At 50.9% G+C, this 23,763-nt stretch overlaps 1 protein-coding gene across 3 annotated transcripts; it reads right to left on the bottom strand.

Moving 5' to 3' along the window:
- Positions 1–11,720: 11,720 nt before the first annotated feature.
- On the bottom strand, positions 11,721–22,301 carry OTX2 (orthodenticle homeobox 2). 3 transcript variants are annotated; one of them, XM_081159299.1, is made up of 5 exons: positions 22,224–22,301; positions 21,997–22,064; positions 17,209–17,424; positions 16,049–16,200; positions 12,504–14,147 (listed from the first exon to the last, which is right to left on the bottom strand). In XM_081159299.1, exons 3-5 carry the CDS (start codon positions 17,303–17,305, stop codon positions 13,527–13,529), a joined length of 870 nt encoding a protein of 289 aa, XP_081015425.1. In that variant the 5' UTR covers positions 17,306–17,424; positions 21,997–22,064; positions 22,224–22,301; the 3' UTR covers positions 12,504–13,526. The 3 variants fall into 3 exon arrangements, with proteins under 3 accessions (XP_081015426.1, XP_081015425.1, XP_081015424.1); XM_081159300.1 differs by lacking the exons at positions 21,997–22,064; positions 22,224–22,301 and adding an exon at positions 20,441–20,606 and having other exon boundaries at positions 11,721–14,147; XM_081159298.1 differs by having other exon boundaries at positions 16,049–16,224; positions 21,997–22,237.
- Between the last annotated feature and the right edge of the window lie 1,462 nt (positions 22,302–23,763).

The raw sequence follows: 23,763 nt of genomic DNA on the forward strand, positions 1-23,763 counted from the left end.
TCTTCTGCAGAGGTCAAAGCTGAAGTATCTTCAAGGCAAATACTGACTCTTATTAAATAACTATTTCCTCATGGAACAAATGCAAATCTATATAAACCTACAGAAATCCCTTTGGCAATGACACCGTCTGTGTCATAACTGTCAGAAGAATTGGAAAAATAAGAGTGATGATTAATAAGCATTCGGTAAGATACATTATGGGTGGAAACCTATCAGGTCATTTAGCAGTGAGTCCAGCCCTCCACAATGCTGGACAGTTCCTCAGGCTTAATTTTAAGAGCTCTTCCTTCCCACGCTTTAAATGTTCCAAACTGGAGACTCTGCCACTTCCCTAGAAGGGCTCTTCCATAGCTTGTGAGAGGTCATCATTGAGAGATTTTTTTTAATCTGTTTACTCCAAATTAGCCCCTTGGATGACCCTGGACAATTCTTCTGCCTGCCTGGTAGCTGATGCCTTTTCAGACACTTGCAGGTGGCTGTCGGGTTCTTGCTCTGTTGCAGGCATCACGAAAGAAGTCTTGCCTCCCTGTCTGTGACCCTGGAGACATGTTTTGATTGTGCAACCTTAAAAAACTGCATGCACAGACCTGTGTGAAGAATGATGGAAGCTGGTGGCTAAAGCTTTGCTCTTCACAAATGTGGTCCATTTTGCCCATTCAGGCTTTCCTGAGATATGAGCCCCTCCAGCCACTTACTTGTTTTCTCCGTAATTCTTTCAGGAGCTGAACTGCCATCTTCAGTAAATTCATTTGAACAAATTCATTACCCTGTTCTGATCTCCTTCTGCCATCATCCATACTAGTTGATTTGCATAAAATGCTTTTTTCTAAAATTTCCAATTATTTTCCTAATTTTTTTTTAAACCAAAAGCCCAATTTACAAGGTCTTTATTACCTTATTACTAAACTACTTTGCTGCATTTTTCTTGTTAAATACCAGTATTTAGGGGGAAATGTGAAATGTACTTTATAAAGGCAACCCTGTTTGAGTCATGTTTAAAAGAAAATGAAAACCAAGTTTTGACAGTGTTTTTAGAGATGAGGATTTCAGCAATGAACATTTCCAACAGACTGGATTAACCTCCATGATATGGAAATAAAGGTGCCAGTATCATTCTCAGGTACAGTGAGGGCAGGTTGGTGTTCAGAGTGCTTGGAGCTGGGGGAAAAACTCCTTGCAGTGATGGATAAACATGTTAAACCTTACATGGAGAGGACTAGAAGTATGATTTAAAGATAATAGGGTAGTTTATTTTGTTACACCCTGATCCCTTGCCAAATTTGCCTGTCTTACTTCCTTCTTTCCAAATATTATTTGCAGATTTTTAAAGATGTATGATTTCTTCGACTGTTGAACAAAAAAAAATACAGACCCTCTGTGACAAAGACAAACTCAACACAAAACGAATTTAACCATGCAGTTATGCCAGACCCATAGTTGGATACTTATTATACAATATTACATAATCACTCTTCTTGCATTCTTTCTATCACATCTGTGTTCCTGTTCTCTTAGTAGAATGAGTACTGTCAACATTCATTCATTAAGACTTCTGACTTTGACTCAGTGTTGCTGGCCAGAGACGGACTACAATGACAATGACAATCATGGTGGTGACAATAGAGGGAACATGGATTAAGCACTTAGTACCTACCAGATACTGAGCAAAGTGCTTTAATTCTCACAACAATTGGGAAAGTAGAAACTATTGTTTTTTCCTGCTTTACAGATGAGGACACTAAGGAGCGAAGGGGTTAAATAACCTTCCTAAAAAGAAACAACTACCTGGTTATAGAGGAGCTTGGATTCAAATCTAGACAATCCAACTCTAAAGCCTGAATGCATCAACATTACCCTTAACTACTCCCCTGGTGAAACCAGTTTCTCAAATAACAAAAAATACATACTGACTTACATTTTCTAAAGCACCTGGAAGTCACATCTCCTTATTAAATGATGTTGTATGAGGGTTTCTACAATGTTAGGACAGCTAGAGATATAGGCCAAAAACAAAAACCACAAACCTATTTGTATATGAAGTTGGAGTAAAGTTATCCAAAGCTCAAGTAAAGTTCAAAACAGTCAGAAGCGATAATCATGATGAGCAGAGATTGCATGCACTTCCCTTGGCACCAAATCCACTCAAGTTATCAATGAAACACACCAGAGTAAAAGTCCTAGTCCTACAGTGAAACCTGATCTCTTAAAAGTAGAAAACATCAATTTGGATACATCACCTGGTCCAATGTCCTCCTTATTGTTTTAAGATAGATGCAAATCATCTCAATATGGAAGACTGATCCTACATTTAGCAACCTGGGTAGTATATGCCCTGACAAGGAATCGAACCCATGGCTTTTTGGTGCACAAAAGGACTTTCCAGCCAACTGAACCACACTGGCCAGGACTCTTTATGCTTTTTGAAGGTTATATCAGGGAGACATCGGAGCCAAGGCGAGTGGTAAGCAGTAACAAGACTTCGTTGTTTATCTCAGCCCTGTTTCCTCACAGTTACCTAGACTATAACCTGATGTTACAAAATGCACCACTTTATCATGAGGGATGTCCCTGCACCATCTGTATACAATGCACCCATCCTGTGATGAGTAATTATAGCTTGGGTTTATTTAGTGTATCCTTTGGGGGGAAAAGATAACAAACAATGGAGTGGAGTTTGTGAATACCAGTTACTAAAACGCTAGGGCATCAAACACAGGGTCTAGGAACGAAGTTATGAAACAACACTGTGGAGTGTCTCGGTGACACTGTTTACTAACAACTGAAATTCTGCACGTCAAGTTGATCTTTGATCCTGTCCAAAGGGGCTTACTGCTAAAAATACCTAAAATAATTTGTTTTTACTTTTACCATCAATAACCTACTTTCAACAGGTGATCCTTAAAAAACATTATTAAAATAAATAGCTGCACCCTGGCTGGTGTGGCTCAGTGGTTAGAGCGTTGGCCTGTGCACCAAAGGGTCTTGGGTTCAATTCCCAGTCAAGGGCACCTACCTGAACTGCAGGTTCGATCCCTAGCCTCCAGTCCGGGAAGTGTGCAGGAGGCAATCAATTGATGTGTCTCTCTCACACTCATCTTTCTCTCTCTCTTTCTCTCTCTCCCCCCACTCCAGCCCTCACCTCCACTCTCTCTAAAAATCAATGGAAAAAATATCCTAGGGTGAGGGTTAACAAAATAATAATTATTATTATAATAAGTAGCTGCAATATTTTTGAAACCTCTCAATTTTTCTATTTGTCAATCCTCTGTAGAGCCATCTAGCAAAATCACACAGAATCATTACAACAAGGATATTGGAGTAGCAGGGACAGAATAATCCCACCAAGCAGGAAAGGTACATTTCTCTGACTTCAGGCTAGAGCTGTGTACCCTGGGATATGAGGCTAAAACTATTCTCTCTACATATTTGAAAAGTGCAAAAAGTGGTGGTTCGCTATAGGTAACGTAGCCTGGTTTTCCTCTGGGCACCAACACACAGGATTGCTTTTGTTCACCAGCACACCCCGTTCCTTTATTCTCCACTGTTCCCCACCACTTTCTGTGCCCCTTCTAGCCCTGAGCTGATACCAAATGAGTACACAGTGATCTGTGCTGACCTTACAGATTGCAAAAATAAAGCTATTTTCAAAACAATAAAACCAATTCCAGGTAGCATTTTGCCACTTATTTTTTAAGGTGCATTTTCCCTCTACTGTTTGGCAAAAACATTCATTTCCAGAGGCTTTTTCTAGTCATAGTCACAGTGATGTTCAAAGTTTACTGGGTAAGGAACACACACAGTTACCTTTTCAACCTTTTTAATTTGTATTGGATTCTAAGCTCCCACATCTTGCCCTTGGGCATTTTCCTTGATAAAGCCCTCCTACCTTCCAGTCTGACAAAGACCAAAGACTTTGGATATGAAATTTTTAAAGTAACTACTGGAGAAGAGGCTTCAATTGTATTGGCCCAACTGGCAATCTGTGGAAGGCCACAAGAATTGCTCAGAGATAACGCCCTGCCTTTCACCTTGCGGTCACCAGTTTGAGTCAAGCAGAGATTAACGGTGTCCAAGGCTTGTTATCATCTGGTGATGGCTTGGGAGCTGATATGAAATAAATTGCTAGTATCTTGCGTCTACTTGCCTGGGGTCACCTGGTTCAAGCTATTTTAGGGACCAGATCCAAATCTTTGTGGCAGTGGTTACTCTAAATGGAAGCCTCTGAGAAAATCTCAAACGCTAAATAAACCCATAGGTTATGCTTCTTCGTCTTGCACTAATGGAAGATATCCTCTCAGACAGGTTCAGTGTGAGCTAGGGAGTGTGGGTGGGGGGAAACAGCAGTCTGCTATTCTCAATGACAGGCCTCGGAGCAGTTCATTTAAATTCGACTGAGTCCCTTCTAGGTGATTATACCATGGGACCTTGAATTCCTCACTGGGATGACATAACCATGCCCTCCTTCTGATTCAGCCAGAAGGTCCCACCGCCCTTATTGTTTCATCCATCTTTTTTTCTTAATTTTTAAAACTATTTTTATTGATTGATTGATTGATTGATTGATTTTAGAGAGAGAGGAGAAGGGAGAGGGAGAGAAACATCAATGTGAGAGCAGAACAGGGAATCAAACCAGCAACCCAATCAATAAGCTCTAAGAAAAATTAAAAACTTTCCAACAGAAAAATTTTGATAACCTAGGCATGGTAGGTAAATTTTTGTTTGTGGGGAGAGAGGGGGGGGAGGGAGGATCAATGGACACTAAATTTTCTGAAATAATTAATTAGGGCCAGATAGTTTGTTACTGTTATTGTTGATTGTCTTGTTTTGGTGAAAGAGGCTTTTTGGTCTGAATCCTTAAAATACTTGCTTAAATTGTCTACTGGACATTTCATGTGCAGATAGTATTAAAATAACTCATGGTTACCTCATTTATTATTTTAGAATGTGTCATATATAAATAGCCTCATGGACAATAATTCAAATTAGGCCTAACTAGGTAGAATTTAGGGGATAAGGTGACTTTTTAGATTACTTTTGTTTACCAAAAAAAAAATTAAAAAGTTAAGGGTAGATTTAAATTTTATGGAGCTGCCATCTTGTCCAGTTGTTACCAAGAACTACAAGTTTCCACCTCCAGGTTCACCTTTCCTTCACAATACATGCATCACACAAACCAGTGGCTCTTAATTCTGGGTGGTTATAGCCCCTCTTGTGAATATGATGAAAGCTATGGATCTTTTGCCCAGAAACCTTACATTGAACACACAGACAAAAACAATTTCTATACCACTTAGGGAACTCACCCATCCTCTACAATCTATCCATGCACTCCCATCCCCCCCAAATTGCTTGAACCATGGGTTAAGAATTGCTGAAAAGACATCAGCTCAGGTATCTTTCAGTAAACGTGGGTATTACATACCCCACACCTTTACCAATACATACAAAGGGAAAAAGGGGTGGGGGTGGGGGTGGGGAGCAATGTGTCCATTTTAAATGGTCAGGAATCAAGATGATTGGTTTAATCACTTCAATTATTTGTCCTTGAAAACGGTGAACGGCTGTTTGTATGAAGTTTTCCACTCAAAATCAGAAGGCTCTATCTATGGTCGACTTAAGACCAAATAAAGGCTATGCTTTTTGGTAAAGGTAATTAATAGGCCGAGTTCTTGTTGGCCTTCTAAACAGCAAGTGGCCCACTTACACTAAACTTAAAAACAGAATCAATTTAATCAGCAATAAGAGCTTTTGAAGAATGCATTTCAATTAGAGACTAGCATCAATTTAAAATAATAATATCTTCGTTCCAAAAGTACCTAATTTCATTTTTAGGCAAACGTGTGCACATAAAATTACCCAAAATATCTGCACCCGATATTTTAAAAATGCCTCAGCACTGCCGCAGTAATAAGGACTGGGGGGGGCCCGGCCGGTGTGCTCGGCGGTGAGCACAGCCCCGCGAACCGGGGCCACAGGGTCGGCCTGCGCCTCGGGCCGGGCCGGGTTGGGGCTGGCCCCCAGCAGGGGGCGCGCAGGAGGCAGCCTAGGAACGATTCCTTCTCATCATTGTTTCTCTCTCTCCCGTCTCCCTTCCTCTCTCTGAAATCAATAATTTTAAAAAGAATTAATGGCTGCACATTTCTAACCAGACATAACTCAAAGTTCATCAAACGTCCATGGATTAATGGCTAAGAAGGACCTGGGGGGGGGGAGGGGGATTTGTGCGTCCTAAGTGTTCAAACCTCGAGCTCGAAGCGCGTGTTGGGGCGCTTCGGTTACAGTCACCTACCGGGGCGGGCAGGGTGGCGGCCGCTCCAGCTGCCGCGGTCTCGCTTGGAACCGGAAGCTGCCCCGGGCGGCCGTCCAGGCCTCGGCGCCCGGCGGGTGCACTTCCGCCAGGGCCCCAGCACCGCGCCGGCTGCGCCTCGCGGGCCCAGCACACTGGGTTCCGGGGTCCAAGCCGGGCCCTGGTCCCTGCCCTGGCCCGGGAGGCAGGGGTCACACCAGGTCTCGAGCTCCAAGGACAAGCCGGGCTCAGTTCCCGCGTCTTTTCACCACCCGGAACCGGAGGGAGGAAGTCCAGACTTTTGCAGCCTGCCCAGCATGGGGCCGTGGTCGCCGGCCTCGTCGCCTCCAGGCCTCGTTACACTCACAAAAGCGGCTGGAGAAGGTGGAGCACGCGGGCCACGGGCTCTCCCGCTCCCGAGAGCGGTGGCTCAGTGCCCTGGGCCACAGCCTTGGCCTCTGCCACGCGGGCGCAGCCCAGTCTGCCGCTCCGGAGGGGACCCGGCCACGCAGCCCTGGTGGCGACCCCCGTGTGCCACGCAGCTGGCGGGAACGCTGCCTCCGGCCCCTCCGGAACCCACCCCCCCGACCCCCCGCGCGCTCCAGACGCCTCAGCCGGGGGGCGCCCGCGGGCAGGGAGGCGCCGGGCGAGGCCCGCGTGGCCTCTGCGGCGGGAAGGCCCAGCTGGGCGAGGCCTCCGCTGAGTGTGCCCGGTGAGAGGCTCGGGTGGGGATGGGAACGCGGGGCGCTCGCCGCGGTTTCCGCTGAAGCCCGGGAACCGGTTCCCTCCCAGGGGCCGCCGCCGCCAAGGCGTCTCGGCGCCGTCGACCGTGCGCCACGCGGCCCAGGGGCTCCCCGCCGCCGGAGGGCCCGCGCGTTTCCCGCCCTGGTCCCGCGAACCACGCGTTCGGTGCGGGGCTCGGCCCTGCGGCCCAGAGGCGCGCGAGTCCCGCGGGGAAGCCCCGGGCTCCTGGCACTTTCGGCGTCTCAGGCGAGGGCCTCTGCCCTGGCCACCGCCTTTCGGGCGTCGCGCCGCTAAGAGCGGAGAGGGGAGGAGCGCGCCCCGCGGTCGCGCCCTCCGTCAGCCTGGAGGCGACCTTGTGCCCACAGCCGCGCCTCCCCGCCCCTTTCCAGATCGCTGTGGTGCTCGGAGGACGCGGACGTGCCCGCCCCGACGTCGGGAAGAGCGCCTTCTCTTCCGAGCATCCCCGCTCGAAAATGGTTGGGCTGTAAGCCGATAACCAGGGAGCGGAGCAGACACCCACTCGAGGACCTCGGCACTCCCAGGCCACGTCACCACACGCGATGTCCATTAGGCGCCGGTAATCGGCTACCAACGCGTTTTAGAGCCATTTGAATGTTAAGGAGACTTTTAATGGCCCGTGACCCTAAAATGTGACTATTAGTTCTAGCCACAGATTTTAACAACTGGAGGGTTGGGATGAGTGATTTTCAGGCTTCAGTGTAGCCTCAGGAATCTGGAGATCCCCGTTGAAAGATGGGGGGCAGGGCCTAAGGGAAAACCTTCACTCCACCCAAAAACTGTCTCTGAGGGGCGCTTTCTGTCCCATACCGTGGGAACCTGGGAGGGAGGGACGGAGGGAGGGTGAGCAGACCGACCCGCAGGAGGATGCAACTGCTGCTCCTCTGGCTTCCAAAGGCGACATTTGTTGGTCCTGTCACAGGCAGTTCAAGGGGGTGGGGGGATGGTGAGGGGGGAGAGGGGTGGGATCTGCAATGGTATATACAGTCTAGAAACTGGCATCTTATTTTTAAAGAAGCCCTTGGCTGGAAGTGGCTCCTAGTGATGTCAAGTAGATTAAAAAACCCTTAATCCAAAAGGCCCCTTTACCACCTCTGAAGTAGGCAAACTAAGGCAAAGACACTGGAGAGGGAGGCAGAGGAGCCCATCTGATTCTCGGACAGCTTTTTCCCTTGTGGTGCTGCAGCAGAAGTCAATCCAGACTTTGGCCACTTACAATTATATTTGCTATGGGATTCTTTTTTTTTTTTTCTTTGACCTTACCCCCCCCCAAAAAAAAAAAAATAAAAACATGTTTTTTACTGTAGGAATTGAACTAAAGGGTGGGGGAGATTAAGGAATAATAGTGAGTCATAGACCTCACGCTGTTCGACTTTTCCTCCAAAAGGAGAAAAACAAAATTGGAAGCTGACCCTCCCCCTAGAGATAGCCTGAACTCTCTGGCTCCTGCAGTAGTCTTTGGCCAAATGGGTTGGACTTGGTAGGACTCCTTTATTCGGATTTGCTTATTGTTTGTTTGCGGTCAAGAGCAGGTTGGTTTTTAAATATAAAACACACTGCTTGCAAGAGAGGAAGTCTGCTGGTTCTCTTTGGAACCGGGGGCGCCCCCTCTCCTGTAGGGACTGCTGCAGGGTAGACATGCCTGCTCGCTCCTTCTCTGCAGCCACTTTTGCATACAGAAGCTTCCTCCAGTCCCTTCACTGGGTTCCATTTCCTTCAAACTGCTTCTACCAGAAAAACTGCCCTTTCCAAATAATGCCTGAATTTTGTTTTAATCAGGTTAAAAACAAAAACCTACATATTATTTTAAGGTTTCATGTTGCTATTAACAGGCAGTTTGGAAGAGATGCTCCAAGCAATCCTATACAATGTGTCCAATACACCAGAGCACTACCGGTCTCACATGTAATGTTTATTCTGTCCGAGACAAATCCCATAATCTGTGCAGTTTCCGAGCCTTGCACCGAAAAACATCGGAGTGAGTTTTGTTGGGGGGCTTGCTCTGTCCATTCCCATGGGCAAGTCCCAGGGGCTCCCCATCTTTCCTAGCGCGGTGGCCCAAGGGCAGAAATGTGGCATCTAAGGGATCCAGGGCACGCTCCCCTTATAGGGTGCTGGCCACTGAGAAAAAGAGATGTTCAAGGCAGTGGTTGCAGACCTGGGCATGCAGATACAGGGCTGGGGCCCGGCCCCTTTTGTGGAGGGAGAGCGAGCGAGCTGGAGAACTGTCCTTCCTAAAGGTTTCAAAGCAAGGCCAAGAAGCAGTCTGAGGTCAGGGACTAGCCCGACCTTGTACCTTCCCATTTTGGTTGTTTGCTAGGACTTTAGCTTCCATTTGTGAGGGATGCTGGGATGCGCCAGTCTCCTGCCAGGCGTCTTTGTATTTCTCTCTTGCTATGATTAAAACACATCTTTGTATGCAATAAACCACCACCTAACACAGGCATGCCTGGTTTTGGGTTACAGCTTTGTCTGGGAAACACAGCAAAGTTGTCACCGGATGTTAGATGCGGGTTCAAGCACGTGGTGTGCGTGCCAGGGCTGGTCAGCCTCCCCTCCCCCAGCACCACTTGGGGCTAAGCTGGGGCGGGCCGGGCCCTGCAAGTAAACGGAATGGGCTGCCTGGCACTGTCGGGGGACGCCAGAGGCACCGCTTCCAGTTCTAGAACCGACCACCAGCCCTTTGGGCTATTCAGTGCTACGCCGGGTTCAAAAAGTAAAAGACAGGGCACTCAGGGTAAGCTAAGAAATAGAGGGGCAGGTGACAAGGGATGAGTGAGGGTTACAGAGTCCCCAGGCTTCTCCCGGAAGCCCAGCTCGGCCCAGGGCTCTAGGGGAAGGCGGAACACCCAAGCGTCACCGCCCCAGACCCCCTAGCTGAAGCACCTGGCTTTCCCGGGGGGGGGGACCTCTAGGGGGGCCCAGGCAGGCCCAGCTGGACCCCGTGTTGGCGCCAAGTCCGCGCTGGACATCGGGGCCCGCAAACGCGGCCGGCGGCGGCGGCCTCGCCCTGCTCCGCGGGTAGAAGCCCCAGCGTCGGCCGCGCCTCCTCCCCGAGGCGAGGGAAGCAAGAGGCCGCGGGCCCCGCCAGGCTCGCTCTCGCCTCTCGGGTCCCCGCTAGGGCCCGATGGGCCCAGCGCGCCGTCCACACTCTTTGGGTCTCGCCTTCCGTTCCCTCCGGCGCAGGGCGCTGGCCTCCGGGCCCGACCGTGCCCACGCGCACCCCGGAGCCGGCCTGGCGGTGAAGTCACCGGGCGCCGAGGCCCCGCCTGGCCCGGAGCCTGACTGCAGGGCCGAGCGGCCGCGCCCCGCTCCGGGCTGGAGGCGCTTCAGACCCGCCCGCGGCCCGCGGCGCCCTGGGCACGGGCGCGGCCGCAGCGCGCGAGGCTCAGGACCCGGCCGGCGAGGCGGGCTGGGCTCGGCAGGGGGGCCCCGCGCCCGGACCAGAGCCGGCGCCAGACCAGAGAGAGGGGAACCCGGAGAGGGGGAGCCCCCACGTCGCCCCTGCCCGGCCCGCGGGCCGAGTGGGGCGCAGAGGGCGCGCCAGCGCGGGGGACCGACGTGGGGCAGGGGCCGAGCGTGCTCCCGCTGACTCCGACGGGGCGGCCCCGGCTGAGAACGCACAGCTGCAGGTCGCCCAGGACCGCGGCCCCGCACCCCGCCCGGCCGTGCGCGCCGAGCCCCGCCGCCCCGGGACCGGCGAGACGGGAGGGACCCGAGTGGGAGCGTTGAGGAGACCACCCGTTACCTAAAACTCGGAGGGTTTGAAAGCCGGAACTTAACTGACTCGATGGAACTTCTCTTATCTGTGAAGAGACACTCCCAAGGTGAAACACAAAGGGTCCCGAATCCTTGTGGGAACGATAAAGGTTCGGGGCAACTGATCTTTGGAAAGCAAACTACCCCACCCTCACTCCGCCCCCAAAACGAAGGTTATCAGCCATTTCCCGTCGTTGTTATTGCCAATATGCAGCTGAAGGAGCTCCCAGCCGCCCTGGGAGGGTGGCGGCGCCTCAACACCAACCACCCCTCGGGGCTGGACCTTCTGGGCCGCGCGGCGCAGCAGCGGTCGGGGCTCCCGCGCCTCGGGCCCGCGCCTGCGGGCGGGGAGTTCGCCTCCGCTTGGCCTCGTCAAGGGGACTTCGCTGCGTGACCTGTTACACACAGTTGTGCAAAGGCGATGGAAATTTTCGTTTCAGAGGGTGCTTGGAGCCTTTTTCTGACCTCCTCCTTAAAAAAATAAAGCGTCAGGAGAGAAGCTGCTCGCCTTGCTGGTTACCTGCAGAGCAGCCGTTGTTGTTCGTCGTTATTGTGTTTAAAGAGAGGGCGACTTTCCCTACTCTTTGTGGGGCACCCTGAAAACTGAAGGCAGTGTGCGAAGTTATTTCGGATCCAATTTACTGTTGCATGAGAAAAGCTGGGAGCCTAAGACCAACTCTAAGGCAAATTCTCCCCGCCGGGATTTCCCTTCGGTGGAAACTGCAGTGGGGTGGACACTATCAGCAGGAACTGGGAAATCTTGCGGGCAGGTTTTGCCTCTAGTGTTAGGTGTGAAAGCCTGCGTTTGTTTTAGCAGTAAAACAAAAGCAATTAGGCAAGATGATGTAGGGTTCAAGAGAACAGGCGCAGCCAGGGGCAGAAAACAATTAAATCGCCAGAAAACAAAAAGGTTGCAACTGCTAACTTTCATTTAAATAGTTACAATCAAGAGTCACTTAATTTTGGTCAAACTTAAAGAGCATAAGAAGTTTAAAATGAGATTAAATATTGCTTTGGCCTGAGGAGCACCAAGATCACTGGCCCATTTGTCTTGTCTGGCGATTGGCTTACAAAATGCAGTCACAACGGAGAAGGGACCTATTTTTTCCCCCTCTCCGCACTTTCTAAAAACACAAACAAAAACAAAAAAACTGACCAGAGTGCCTTATGTTCAACTACTGAAATGATAGGTTTTAAAACTTTTCTGAAACTCTTTTGTTCAGGAATCATTTCTGCCTGAATTGCTTCAGATTCTGATTACATTCCCTCTCATGTTTACCTCAGATTTGGGGGGGGGGGGGAGTCACCTTAACCAAATAAGAGAAAACACAGAAATCTTGTCATTTTCATTTTCTCTGAGGTACTACAGTTCTTCCCTTGTTTTAAAAATAAATTGATCTACATTAAAACATACTAATAAAATGCCTAAGAAATTGTCAGGGTATGGGGCAGGGAGGGGAAAGCAAGAACAAGATCCTCACGATGGTTGGCCTCTCTTAGATTCCATTTCAGAACAGTCCTGATGAAAGTCACAAAAAGTTTACATACCACAGTCATTCATATCTACTTCATCCTTAGATTAGACCCCCAAAATTTAAAAATAAAGTCTGCTCTCTGACCTAAGGAAAACATGTTTTAGGAAGAAAAGGCTTCTTCTTTATAAATAATGGTATAAAATTAAACTGGACCCAATGTTGTGCTAGAACCATTTTAATATAATTATACATATCTGCCAAATCCAGGAAGAAAAGGTTTATGCATATATAACTTTTCCAGTTAACATCTGCAAGCATAAACAACAATGATCTCAGTTTATAAATTCATCAGGGTCAGAGCAATTGACCAATGTCTCTTTACTGCTAGGCTTACCAACAGTAAATTACAGATGAATTAGTGTCCTTTTGTTTCTCTTCTCACTCTCCTTGTCCAGAGACATTTTGTTGTAAAGTTTCAGTGCAGCTCCCCTCCAGCCATAGGTAATCTTTTTAGTTAAGTACTCAGTTGCTCTGAATTTTGCTTATAATTATAACCTATTTAATCACAGAAGAACCCCTGCAGAGGTGGAGTTCAAGGTTGCATACAATAACAGGAGATCACAGTTTTGAAGTCTAGCACAGATTAAAAACCACAGATGTACCATTTATATAAGACACACACTGATTGTCTCTTAAACTACATATTGACTCCTTATGAACATTATTTTTTTAAATAAAGTAGTGCATCTAGGACAATCAGTCGCACAATTCACACAGCCCTGAAAAGGTTTTCAGTGCCAACTAACAGTTGGTCATGAAACGTGAGTGAGCTTGAGACACTGTCCATTCCTAAGGTTCAACCAAGGATTGGCTAAAACATTGGAACACCTCTGCTTAAGAAGGCTATGTCCTTCCCTCCTTTACCTCACAATTTAGTTTTGTTTATTTTTGGTGGTGGTTGGTTGCACATGGCTAGAATGCTTTTGATCACTTTGAGAATCAGGAAAACCAATGATCTAAAACTATGACAGGATCTTAGGTAGATTGGTTTGTCCATTTCAGGTTGCTGGTTGGTGGGCCCCTCTAAGGACCTCCGTCTTTCCTTCTATGCCTCCTGGAACATTGGTCAGAAGATGAGTCTGAGCATCATCCCGTCTAACTCATTTAACCAATGCCTGGCTAAAACTGGAATGTCCAGCCCAGTATATTTTAAAATCACCCACAAAAAGAGGTTCTACAGGTCTTCACAAAACCTGGAATTTCCACGAGGATGTCTGATCTTTATAATCCAAGCAGTCAGCATTGAAGTTAAGCTTCCAGGAGGCAGTTTGGTCCTTATAATCCAAGCAATCAGTGGTTGAGTTAAAACCCAAGCTTGAAGCTCCATATCCCTGGGTGGAAAGAGAAGCTGGGGACTGATTGAGATGGCTGGTAACTGCATTGGTACCCATAGGGCTGAGTGTGGCCCCTGGTCCAGGAAGCTGGTGATGCATAGGGGTCAAGTAAGATCCACAGTCCATGCCCCCAAAGTAGGAAGTTGAGCCAGCATATCCTTGACTATAACCTGAAGCCTGAGTATAAGTCATGGGATAGGACCTCTGCATGCAGGAAGAGGAAGTTGACAGGGGATCTGACAGTGGGGAGATGGAAGCTGGGCTCCAGATAGACACAGGAGCACTGCTGCTGGAAATGGCCGGGACTGAGGTGCTAGAGGGGGGAGTGAACTGGCCACTGGTTCCACTTTCTGAACTCACTTCCCGAGCTGGAGATGTCTTCTTCTTGGCCGGTCTCACTTTGTTTTGACCTCCATTCTGTTGTTGCTGCTGCTGTTGGCGGCACTTAGCTCTCCGATTCTTAAACCATACCTTGAAAAGGGAGAGAAATGTCTTTAACATGGTTTCAACAACTCCTTAAGAACAAGTGGCTCCCAGATTATAATCTGTCCTACATGGACAGATGAACTAAGCAGACAATCTCTCCTGCCACTGAAAGTCTATTATATAGTACTCTCACATATGGTCCTGCAATGGTAAAAAAAAAAAAAGTTGGGAGGCTTTGTCTAAAAGCATTTGACCCTGCTTTATGCCTAACCCAGAATAAAATTTAAGATAACCACCCAAATCGTGTGGCTAAAAATTCTCCACCTCACTTTTCTATGTTATTTCACCTTGAATACACACATACACATCGACCCAGCTGTATTTGGGGACATTCTCCCAATGGAATAGAATGTATTTATGTCTTTTGGGGGAAAACACAAGGGAGGGAAAACAATTCTGTTGTTACATGCCAACAGAAACAGAGTAAATTCAAAAAGTTTACAGTCCATCTTCTAGGGAACAACTGCTAATATGGAGGCTGGTTTCACCCCTCTTCTTTCTGTGTCTCCTAGAAAGACTCCCTTACAAAACAGGAAGCTTCAAGAAGTGATCCTGTTGAGGAAGGAGGTCTGAAAGCCACTATTGGCCGAAACCACCTTTATGGAAGGTGGAGTGACTTGTAGGTACTCTGGTTTGAGCTCAAGGAGAGACATCTCTACTAGTCTCAAGTTTGAGGCTAGAGTAGTGCCTTCAGGGTAGTGCCACTCAGCACGATTCAGTCTCCTGTACAATGCTCATTGGCTTGTCAACTTAAGCCCCTGCCTGCAACTCTGAGAATTCTTTTTACCAGCCCTGTTCATGTTCTGTAATGAAGGAGCTGTGTTGAGTGTGTGAGGGGGCTTGTCAGAGAAACTACCAGCATTTTCTGGGCAACAAGTTCTTAGTTGTCCTCTTCGATGAGCTCTCCATATGGGTGTTCTAACTGTGCTAAAAATGGTGCCACCGAGGCCAAGTGAAGCACCACCAACCATTCAAGTCACTTTTCTTTCAGTGAAGGCTTTCGTTTAAGCCTAACAAGTTCTTCCATCCTATTTTGAAAAAGCCTCCTTCCTGGTTTGCAGTGCACCCTGATGTGTCCTAGCCGAAAGGGAGTCTCTGGTGTACATGTAGTTTAGGTGCTAAAGATTCTTCCAGAGAAGTAACTATATGGGGCTTGAATTCCAGGAAAGTTAAACTTTACTTTCCCTCTCCAGTTTAAGGTCAAGTTAAGGGGGCCTAAAGGAAGGGAGGGGTCACCAGGGATATGATGCAGCTATTTTTTTCTGCTAAATGGCTCAGAGCTAGCAAATTCTGTTCAATCCCTAAAAAGTCCAAGAAAGCACTCTTCTATAATTTCTTTGGTCAGAGCACTCGCTGATTCTACAGCCTGGCTCTACCACCAACTGATGTGCGACCTTGAGCAAATCATTTACTCTGTTCCTTCACCTGGGAAATATCAGGACTCTCCAGGAGCTAAGCCTCTTTCACCCTTAAAAGTGGGTAAGAATGGGGGTGGATTTCTACACAGGAGAAGGGAAGTATTAAAATATTGCGTGACAGTCCTCGAAATCTGCCAAGGCTGGGCCTCTGTAGGCCAGTACCCAAGAGTTCTAGGACTCTGCCTTATCACTGCAGCTAAACCACCAGTCCTACTTTGCAACCTGATCCCGAAGACCCTTCTTTACAGGACTGAATGGGGGTGGAGAGACAAAAAGGAGCTCCAGGTGAAATCCGGCCCTCAAGGAGCCTTAAAAGAGCTTGCTGGCCTCCTAGGGAGCACTTGTTTAGTTTCAAGCCTTCCTTTGGTCATCTCAAAGACCTGGGACTCTCCTGAGTCCCCAACATTCACCGTGGTAGGGGAGGGGTGGCACGGCCAGGAAGGGTGGGTCTGTCTACATCTGCCCTACCTGCACCCTGGACTCAGGCAAGTTGATTTTCAGGGCCACCTCCTCCCGCATGAAGATGTCTGGGTACCGGGTCTTAGCAAACAGCGCTTCCAGCACGTCTAGCTGCGCCCGGGTGAACGTCGTCCTCTCCCGGCGCTGTTTCCGGGGGGTGGCTGCGGGACAAGAAGCCCAGGGCCCTTTAGGGTGGGGGAGCAGTTTCTCAGTCACAGGGGTCTCTGCGGGTGCTCCGACTCCCCGACCCCACCCCGCAGCCCTCCCCCGGGCCCCCCAGCCTTCCCACCCAGAGCCTAGCCGCGCTCCCCCACCCCCTCCCCGGCCGGGCCTCCTCGGGCGCGCACAGGAGGTCCCCGGACACACGCTGCCCCCCGGGGAGGGCACCCCCACGCCGCCTGACGCCGGAGAGCTCTCCAGCCAGAGCGACCCTTCGAAAACTAACAAAACAAACGAAATAAAAAGAAGAACCAAAAAAAATCCCCAAAAAGCCTCCAAAATCATCCCCTAAAGCGAACACAAACAAAAACCCATTCCGTGAAGTCAAAGGATTCCCGAGGACCCGCAGCTCGGGTGGATGGGGGAATCTCGGCCCTGCGGGAGACCCGAGGGCCTTTGTGCCTTTGTTCCCCCATCTTTAAAATGGGGGCATATTTCATGCTCCTCCTATGAGGGCTTTATAAAAACACGGGATCGGGAAGGAGGGCACCCGCACCTGCGGTGAATCACACCTGCGGGGCTGGGCGCGCGGGGCCGGGGGTCGGGCGCCCGCGGGGCGGGCGGGGGGAGCCCGTGTGAGCGCAGAGCGCACCTCCGAGGAACTGGGCTGCGAGACGTGCGCAGGGGCCTCCGCCCCCACGCGACAGGGGTAGAGCCTTCCTCGGCCCACTCGCACGCGTGTCCCTCAGTCACCCCGGCAATCAGCGGTGTGATTTTGTGCGAGCGTTGCAGACGCACCTACTGGCCTCCCCCCAGCCGCGTCCCCTCCTCCGCCAGCGAAGGTCCCGCGGCTCCGAGCCGCTGCTCGGAAGGAAAACCCAGTGCGGGCTTCGCCTGGAGCCGGGGCGGGGGCAGCGGGGCCGCCAGCCCGCTGCGCCCCGGGTTCGGGCTGTCACAGCCCCGCGGGGCGGGCGTGGGGAGGGGGCAGGAGTGCCGCGGGGCTCACTTACCCGGGTAGCCCACCGAGGGGTGCAGCAAGTCCATGCCCGAAGTGGTCAGACTCAGCCCATTGACTGCGTAAGGCGGTTGCTTAAGATAAGACATCATGCTAAGGTTGTTTGGAGGCGCAAAGTCAGCCCAAATCGGGGGGACCCAGCCGGAAGGTCTCGCTTCGACGGGGGTGGACAGATTCAGGGTCCTTGGTGGGTGGGTTTGGAATGGTGGAACTAAGGGCAAAGCAAACAAACAAACAGAGGTGCTGGTTTACTGCTTCGGAGGGAGCGGCTCTTCCACGTTCCACCACTAATTTAAAAAGAGCCCGGGCTACTCCAGGCAGAAGCTTTTAAAGAGCTTGCAGACCCTCCTCCCCTACTTCCCCAACCCCCCAAGCAGCTCTGAAACGAGAAGGGATGGAGACCAGATAAACCTGTCTTCCCCACCCCCACCCTAAACTTAAAAAAAAAAAAAGTACCCGAAGAAAGCAATTACAATCTGCCTTTCCCGCAGAACAAAACCCCACGCCTCCAAATGCACACATTGCATTCCTATCCCTACATTTGCATAGGACTCATTGGCTGGCACTAGCTAATTGTCTCAAACAAAACTTGATTGGGGCCATTTGCAGAGACAAAGAACTCTTTGGCTAAATAAATAATGCAGATAACAAAGCCCATTGGTGAGAAACAAAGAAACAATTGTAGAAATCTACCTCCCCAGACTGTTGCCTTTCCAAGGCAGATTTTAATTATCTTAGCTTTCTTACCACTTGCAACAGCTTCTATCCTAAAACGTCAGTGCATTTAACATCTAAAATGCCAACTTGCTAATCGACCAACTTGAGAAAACTGCTCAACCCACTATTACTCCGCTTTTAAAGTCATTTCCAGTCATCATTTTCACCTAATTAGTAGTCTGGTTAATTAAATTTTAAGGTAAGTAACAGATTTATTAGGGTTCTGGAGAACCTTGATTCTATGTGTATAAAGAACTAAGGCTAAGTAAACAAGAATTTAACTTTTAATCGACACCCATCAAATATTTAAACATAGTGCCAAAAAAAAAAAAAATCTTCAAGATTGGCACGGGGTTTGCTAGAAATTCTGAAGTAAAGTGAGAATGCCACCAATCAGAAAATGAGAGGCCCCCACATCTGCAAGCGGAAAGCTGCTTCCATGCTGATTTTGATGTGGCGCAGGCTGCAGGTCCTGCGGGAGGCAAGTTTTCGGACATTTGGGTCCTCAGCAGCTCCGGCAGTTTCCTGTTAACTCTAGCTGCTTTTTGCACATTTTAGTTTTGAAGAAAGTAGATACACAAACACCCAAAGTTGTGAAACTAGTATAATGTCTCCCTACCTTTCAAGTTTCCTACAATCCTACAAGCAAAAGAGCTCAGGGAGGGAAAGGAAAGGAAGAAACAGAAGTTATTTACTTTCTTCGGCTGACTGTCTCTCGCTCCCCCAAGCCAAGGGGTCCCAAATGGATGTTAATACAGGCTGGCAGTTGGCAAGTCTGGCTTTTATTTTCCTAATAGACGGCACTTATCCTGCAAGGATCTCTGCTTTGCAACTCGGACACTCCGAGAGTTTGCTCTAAAATGGCGGATACAAGATTAGGAGAAGTTCCTTCTTACTTTTACGAGGGTCCTTCTGAATTTTAAGGGTTTTGGGTTTTCATATTTACATTGCTTAAAAGATACAGACACAAAGTTCCACAAATGGAACGAGGTTCCTGCAACTTCTTCCTGATTTTTCTTTTTTTTTTCTTTTTTCGTTTCTACTTCTTCCTGATTTAAATGCACAGCACAAAAATCATGCTTCCCACCCCCGGCTAGTTCCATATGATTTTATAACTGCCCTTCCTGGAGGAGTTTGTCTGATCTCATCCGCGATACTCATTTAGTTGCTCCTACGACAAAGACTTGATGTTTTCTAGTCTACTTTCTTTTCAAGACACTTACTTGGAGGCTGTGGAAACAATACTGCTTTAAAATAGTCATTTATTTGTTTAAATAGCCTCTAAGCTGGAGCTTGTTCTTGTTTCATACAATCTCACCACACTGGGAAGTTCTGAACTACTGTAGAAAAAAAAAACCACACCACTAAAACCCTATCGGATGTGCACATGATAAATATGGAAGTGCTGGTTCTTACACGCAGGGCTCTCGCCCAATTAGAAATGCCTGAAACACTGAAAGCAGTAACAACAGACAGAAAGCACCGGCTCAGCGACCCTGTGCCCTTACATCGCAAAATGACTCAAATTCTAGGGCAGATTGCTTTCGCTTTTTTAACTGCATTCATCTTTAAAGGAAAATACTCCAAAAAACAAAACTATGAGGAACTCTCAACAGCCAACCAAGGTACCCACTCCAAAAAAGAGAGAGAGAGAGAGGCTATGGGCCCTTCCACCTAACTTTCAAAGCCCTGCAAGGACTCCTCTCTCCCTCCCTCTCGGAGCAGAGCCTAGACAGGAAAACAGAAATACCTCTTCAAGAATATAAGCCTCAAAATGACTGCTCAGGAGGCGGCCACTGGAGGACTCCTACCTAGAAGGAGCGGGCGGCGGACGCGCGGCGAGTCCCCGCAGCCGGTCGGCGCGCGCGCCTCCGGGCGCCAATGACTCGTCCGGCGCCCCTGCCCCGCTGCCAGCCCCGCAGCCCCGCGGCCCCGCGGCCCCGCAGCCCCGCAGCCCGCAGCCCGCAGCCCCGCGGCCCCAGGTCCGGCTCCAGCGCCCGCCTCGGCCCGCGCCGCCTTATATCTAACGGTCAATTCTTGCAATCTGTCGCTCCCCCTCCCCACCCCACCCCGCCTTGTTTTTGTTTTGGTTTTTTTTCCTTCCAAGAAGCCCATCTACCAGTTGCTGTGTCCTCGCTCAATAATAATTACCTCGTCCGAGAATTAATTATAATAAATGTTTTCTTGATAAACTAACGAGATAATCCGAGGGCGCACGCGTTCCTTAATTACAGGCCGCCGCGCTCAGCCCCGCTCCGCGCCCGGGCTGATTAATTTTCTGCCGGATGGAGAGGAAACAAAACTGCGCGGACCAGCGACCGGCCTGCGGCTGGGAAGACGGCGCAGAGCGAGAGGAGAGGAAGAACGAGGAGCCGCGTGGGCCCCGCGCAGAACGGCCGGCGCGGCCTCTCTCGGGCGGACTCGAGTGAAAGTTTCTGGCCTCAGGGAATCAAACAACGTCGCCCCCCGCAAGGGAGGGAGGAAGAACCTGCCAGAAGGGTTGGCCTTGCCTGTTCATTATGGCGAGGAGAAAGCCGGGCGCTAGCTGGTGAGGGGAGGTCTGGGTGTCTACCTCCTTTGGGGGGAGGAGTTTCCTCGCCAACTCCTCTCCGGTGCTGAGACTTTGGTGAATGGAAAACGTCCCGAGGTGCGCAGGAGAACCCCTCCGCCCGCAATGCAGCTCCGGGCTGGAGGGCGGAATGTCAAAGAGCGCCCCCCCCCCCAAGTAATCCGCCGCTCCAGGCCCGCCGCTTCCCTCACCCCGCCGCACAGGAGGGAAAAAGCCCACGCGGTGGCATTCGGATGCGGACTTGGGTTTCAAAAAATCTGCCCTGAAATCGTACCAGGATCTCAAGAGTCACTTGAACGCATCCACACGAAGACTCCTTCGGAGTCGGCAGTGCTGGACACGTCCCCCCAGGCCGGGGGGCGGCCGAGCCCCGCCGATTGTTCTCGCCGGGCCTCGGCGCGCCCCTGCACCCCGGCCGCGGCCCAAGCCCCCGCGGTCGCGCAGCCCGCGAGGGGAGCGCGCGAGCCAGCCCCGCGCTGCCCCGGGCCGCGAACAGCCGAGCGGCCGCCTGCCCCACGGAAGGATTCCCGCTCGGGTCCGCGGCGGCCTGGGGGGAGCGGGGGCCGCTCGGCGCCACTTCTGCCCGCCCCAGGTGCGCGCGGAGGGCTGAGCGGCGGGCCCGGAACCATCCCCGGCGAAGGCTCGCAGTAAAACGGCTCCTAGACGCTCGCTCGGCCTAGCGACCGGGTCTTAGACCACAACCACCACGGGGGGGGGGGGACACTCCCGGGGGGGGTGTCGGTCGGGGGACCGGGTGGTGTTTCAAAAAACAAACAAACAAAAAAGGAGACCTGGAAGCCTTCGAGAGAGGCCGAAAACCGGGAGTGAGCGTGGTGAGCTGCTCTTGGCCGGCGGAGAGGGGACCGCCCGGAGGCGCGGGCGCTCCGGCTCCCGGGTTACCCGCTCTGCGCCCCTCTCGCGCTAGGGACAGGAAGGGACCCGAGTGGCGGCCGCCCGCGCCCGCAGACCCGCGGGCAGCCGAGCTGTGGGCGCGCGGGCCCGGAGGTGCCTGTGTGATTCCTGTCGCTGTGGGTATCCGTCCCTCCAGTTACACAGGCGTCTTTTTGTCTCGGGCTCCGGAAACGTCCCCCGGATCGATACCACTGACCCACACCACAGCTGAGGGCCAAAACGCACAGACCCGCAGGGAGAAGCCCCGAATGGGCGTTGACATAAAACAAAACCGCAAACAGAACCTTCCACCCCCACCCCCGCCCCCCGCGTTAGACTCCCAGGGTTTCCACGACGTTTTGCGGAAGCGGCGAGCCCGGGAGCGCGCTCCCTCCCTTCCTGCCACTCCTGTCCCCGTCGCCAGGTCACAAATTTTCTCAATGGTCGTCATTACAGCTCAGAATTTATACGGAAAAAATACATCAGCCTTTAGAAGAAACCCACGTTCGCAGAGGTGCCTCGGTCGTTCTATGGGAGGCGCTGGGGTGATGGCAGACAGAGGGACATATGGATATAGACAGACAGACTACACAGAACGACACTTACCTTACAGCCGCATAGGAGATTAGAAAAAAAATCAAATTATCCTTCAAAATTCCAAATAGCCAGCTAGCCTAAAAGAAACCAAGAGTATTGAGTTATAAACCTTGCAGTCGTCACCCTTCCATAAAAAAGTCAAACACAACGAAAAAAAAATTATTTTTTTTTAAGAACAGAAAATGAGGAAAGTAGCTCGAGTTGGAAACGCGCGTGGGCCCCTCTGCGATACATACAAAGCAGACGTGACGAGGGCTGCTCTAGCGATTTTTATTTTTAATAACAGTGGAGGCTGAGTTGGAGCTGAGGTCGGTTCTGCTCTCAAGGAGATTTGCTGAGAAAGCGCCTCTCTGGCAACTTTTTTGACGCAAACTCTCCAACCAATGGCAGGGAGGGAATGATTGACACATCTAAGCCAGAGGGAAAATAATAAAAACACACAACAGGGGGAGGAAAACAGGCCGCTGCCGCGCGGGGGGACGAGCCGGCGACACATCCAGGCCTCCGACATTACCAGAATGTTCTTGAAAGGCACCGGGCTCGCCTAAAACACCCGCGACGGGTCGGAGCGTGTGAACCGACTGTAAAATTAAAGCGATGGGCAGGAGGCCTCTCCTCGCCCGCTCCCCTCCCAGGCCTCCCTCTTACCCCACCCTTTCTGTTTTTTGTTTTGTTTTGTTTTGTTTTAGTGGAGGGGAGAGAGGAAACCCATACGACCTACGATGGGAAGATGAAATATTTAAGTAAAGGCAGGAGCGGGGGGGGGGGTCTGGAATCCCGCGCTCGCTCTGCGTGTGGATCAGACGCGGAAAGCGAGTCCCAGGGAAGCTTCAAAGCACGACCGTGCCTTGCGGACGGGGTCAGGCCAGGCGGGGGGTGCCAGGAAGGCTCAGGGAAGGCGGCCTGGCAGAGAAGTCCAAGAACAAACTGTCCTCAAAAACTCCGCGTCTCTTCCACTCGCCAGGCCCTTATAGACACCCCCGGGTTCCCAAAGCGAGAGGCCCGGGCTCTCGGTATCCTCGCAGGGTTTTTAGAGGTTTAAGAAGCCCAAGGCGGGCTGCAAAGGAAAAGAGCCCCGACTCTAACCCCAGGGCCGGTTTGCGGAGACCAAAGGAGCCAAGTCAGGACACGGGGGGGAAGGGGGAGGTGAGAGTGCGGTCGGCAGGATAGCCGGGGCCCGGGAAGGGAGGCCCCGCCGCTGGAGTGAGAGTTTCTGGGTTGAAACAAACGCCACCCAAAGCCTGCAGCGGGGCCTGGCGCCGACTCAGCCCGCGCGGCCCGAGGCGGGGCCCGGGGCCCGCAGGCCGCGGAGTGTCGGCACCAGGGACCCGGTCCCGGGAAAGCGAACCCCAGCCCAACCTTTCTTCCAGGCGCAGGGAGCGGGACCCTGCAGCTTTCAAACATCTCTGAGTCCCTGGAAAAGCAGAAACGGATTGGACAGGCGCGGGGGGGGGCGGGGGGGCGCACAAGTGGACCGCCCGAGGCTGCGTGAATGGCTGCGGGGACCTGGGGAGGGGGTGGCAGAAGACTGTTCTTCCCTCACAACTCTCGGGGCTGGAAAATAAATAAAATCTCTCCCTAAACACCCTCCCCTCTCCAACCACCACCACCACCACGGCAAGTGGGCCCAAAGAAACAGCTCGCTGCCTTTAATTTGGGGACCTATGTTAATGAAGTTGGTAATTAATTCGTCGCTTTGTTGTCGGTTCTTATACTGTATGTGTAATCAAATGTGGCCGTCCTTGGGATTTACAGCAATTAACGAATTACGGGAGT

This window comes from Miniopterus schreibersii, assembly GCF_964146895.1.
Source record: "Miniopterus schreibersii genome assembly, chromosome: 1".
Classification (NCBI taxonomy): domain Eukaryota; kingdom Metazoa; phylum Chordata; class Mammalia; order Chiroptera; family Miniopteridae; genus Miniopterus; species Miniopterus schreibersii.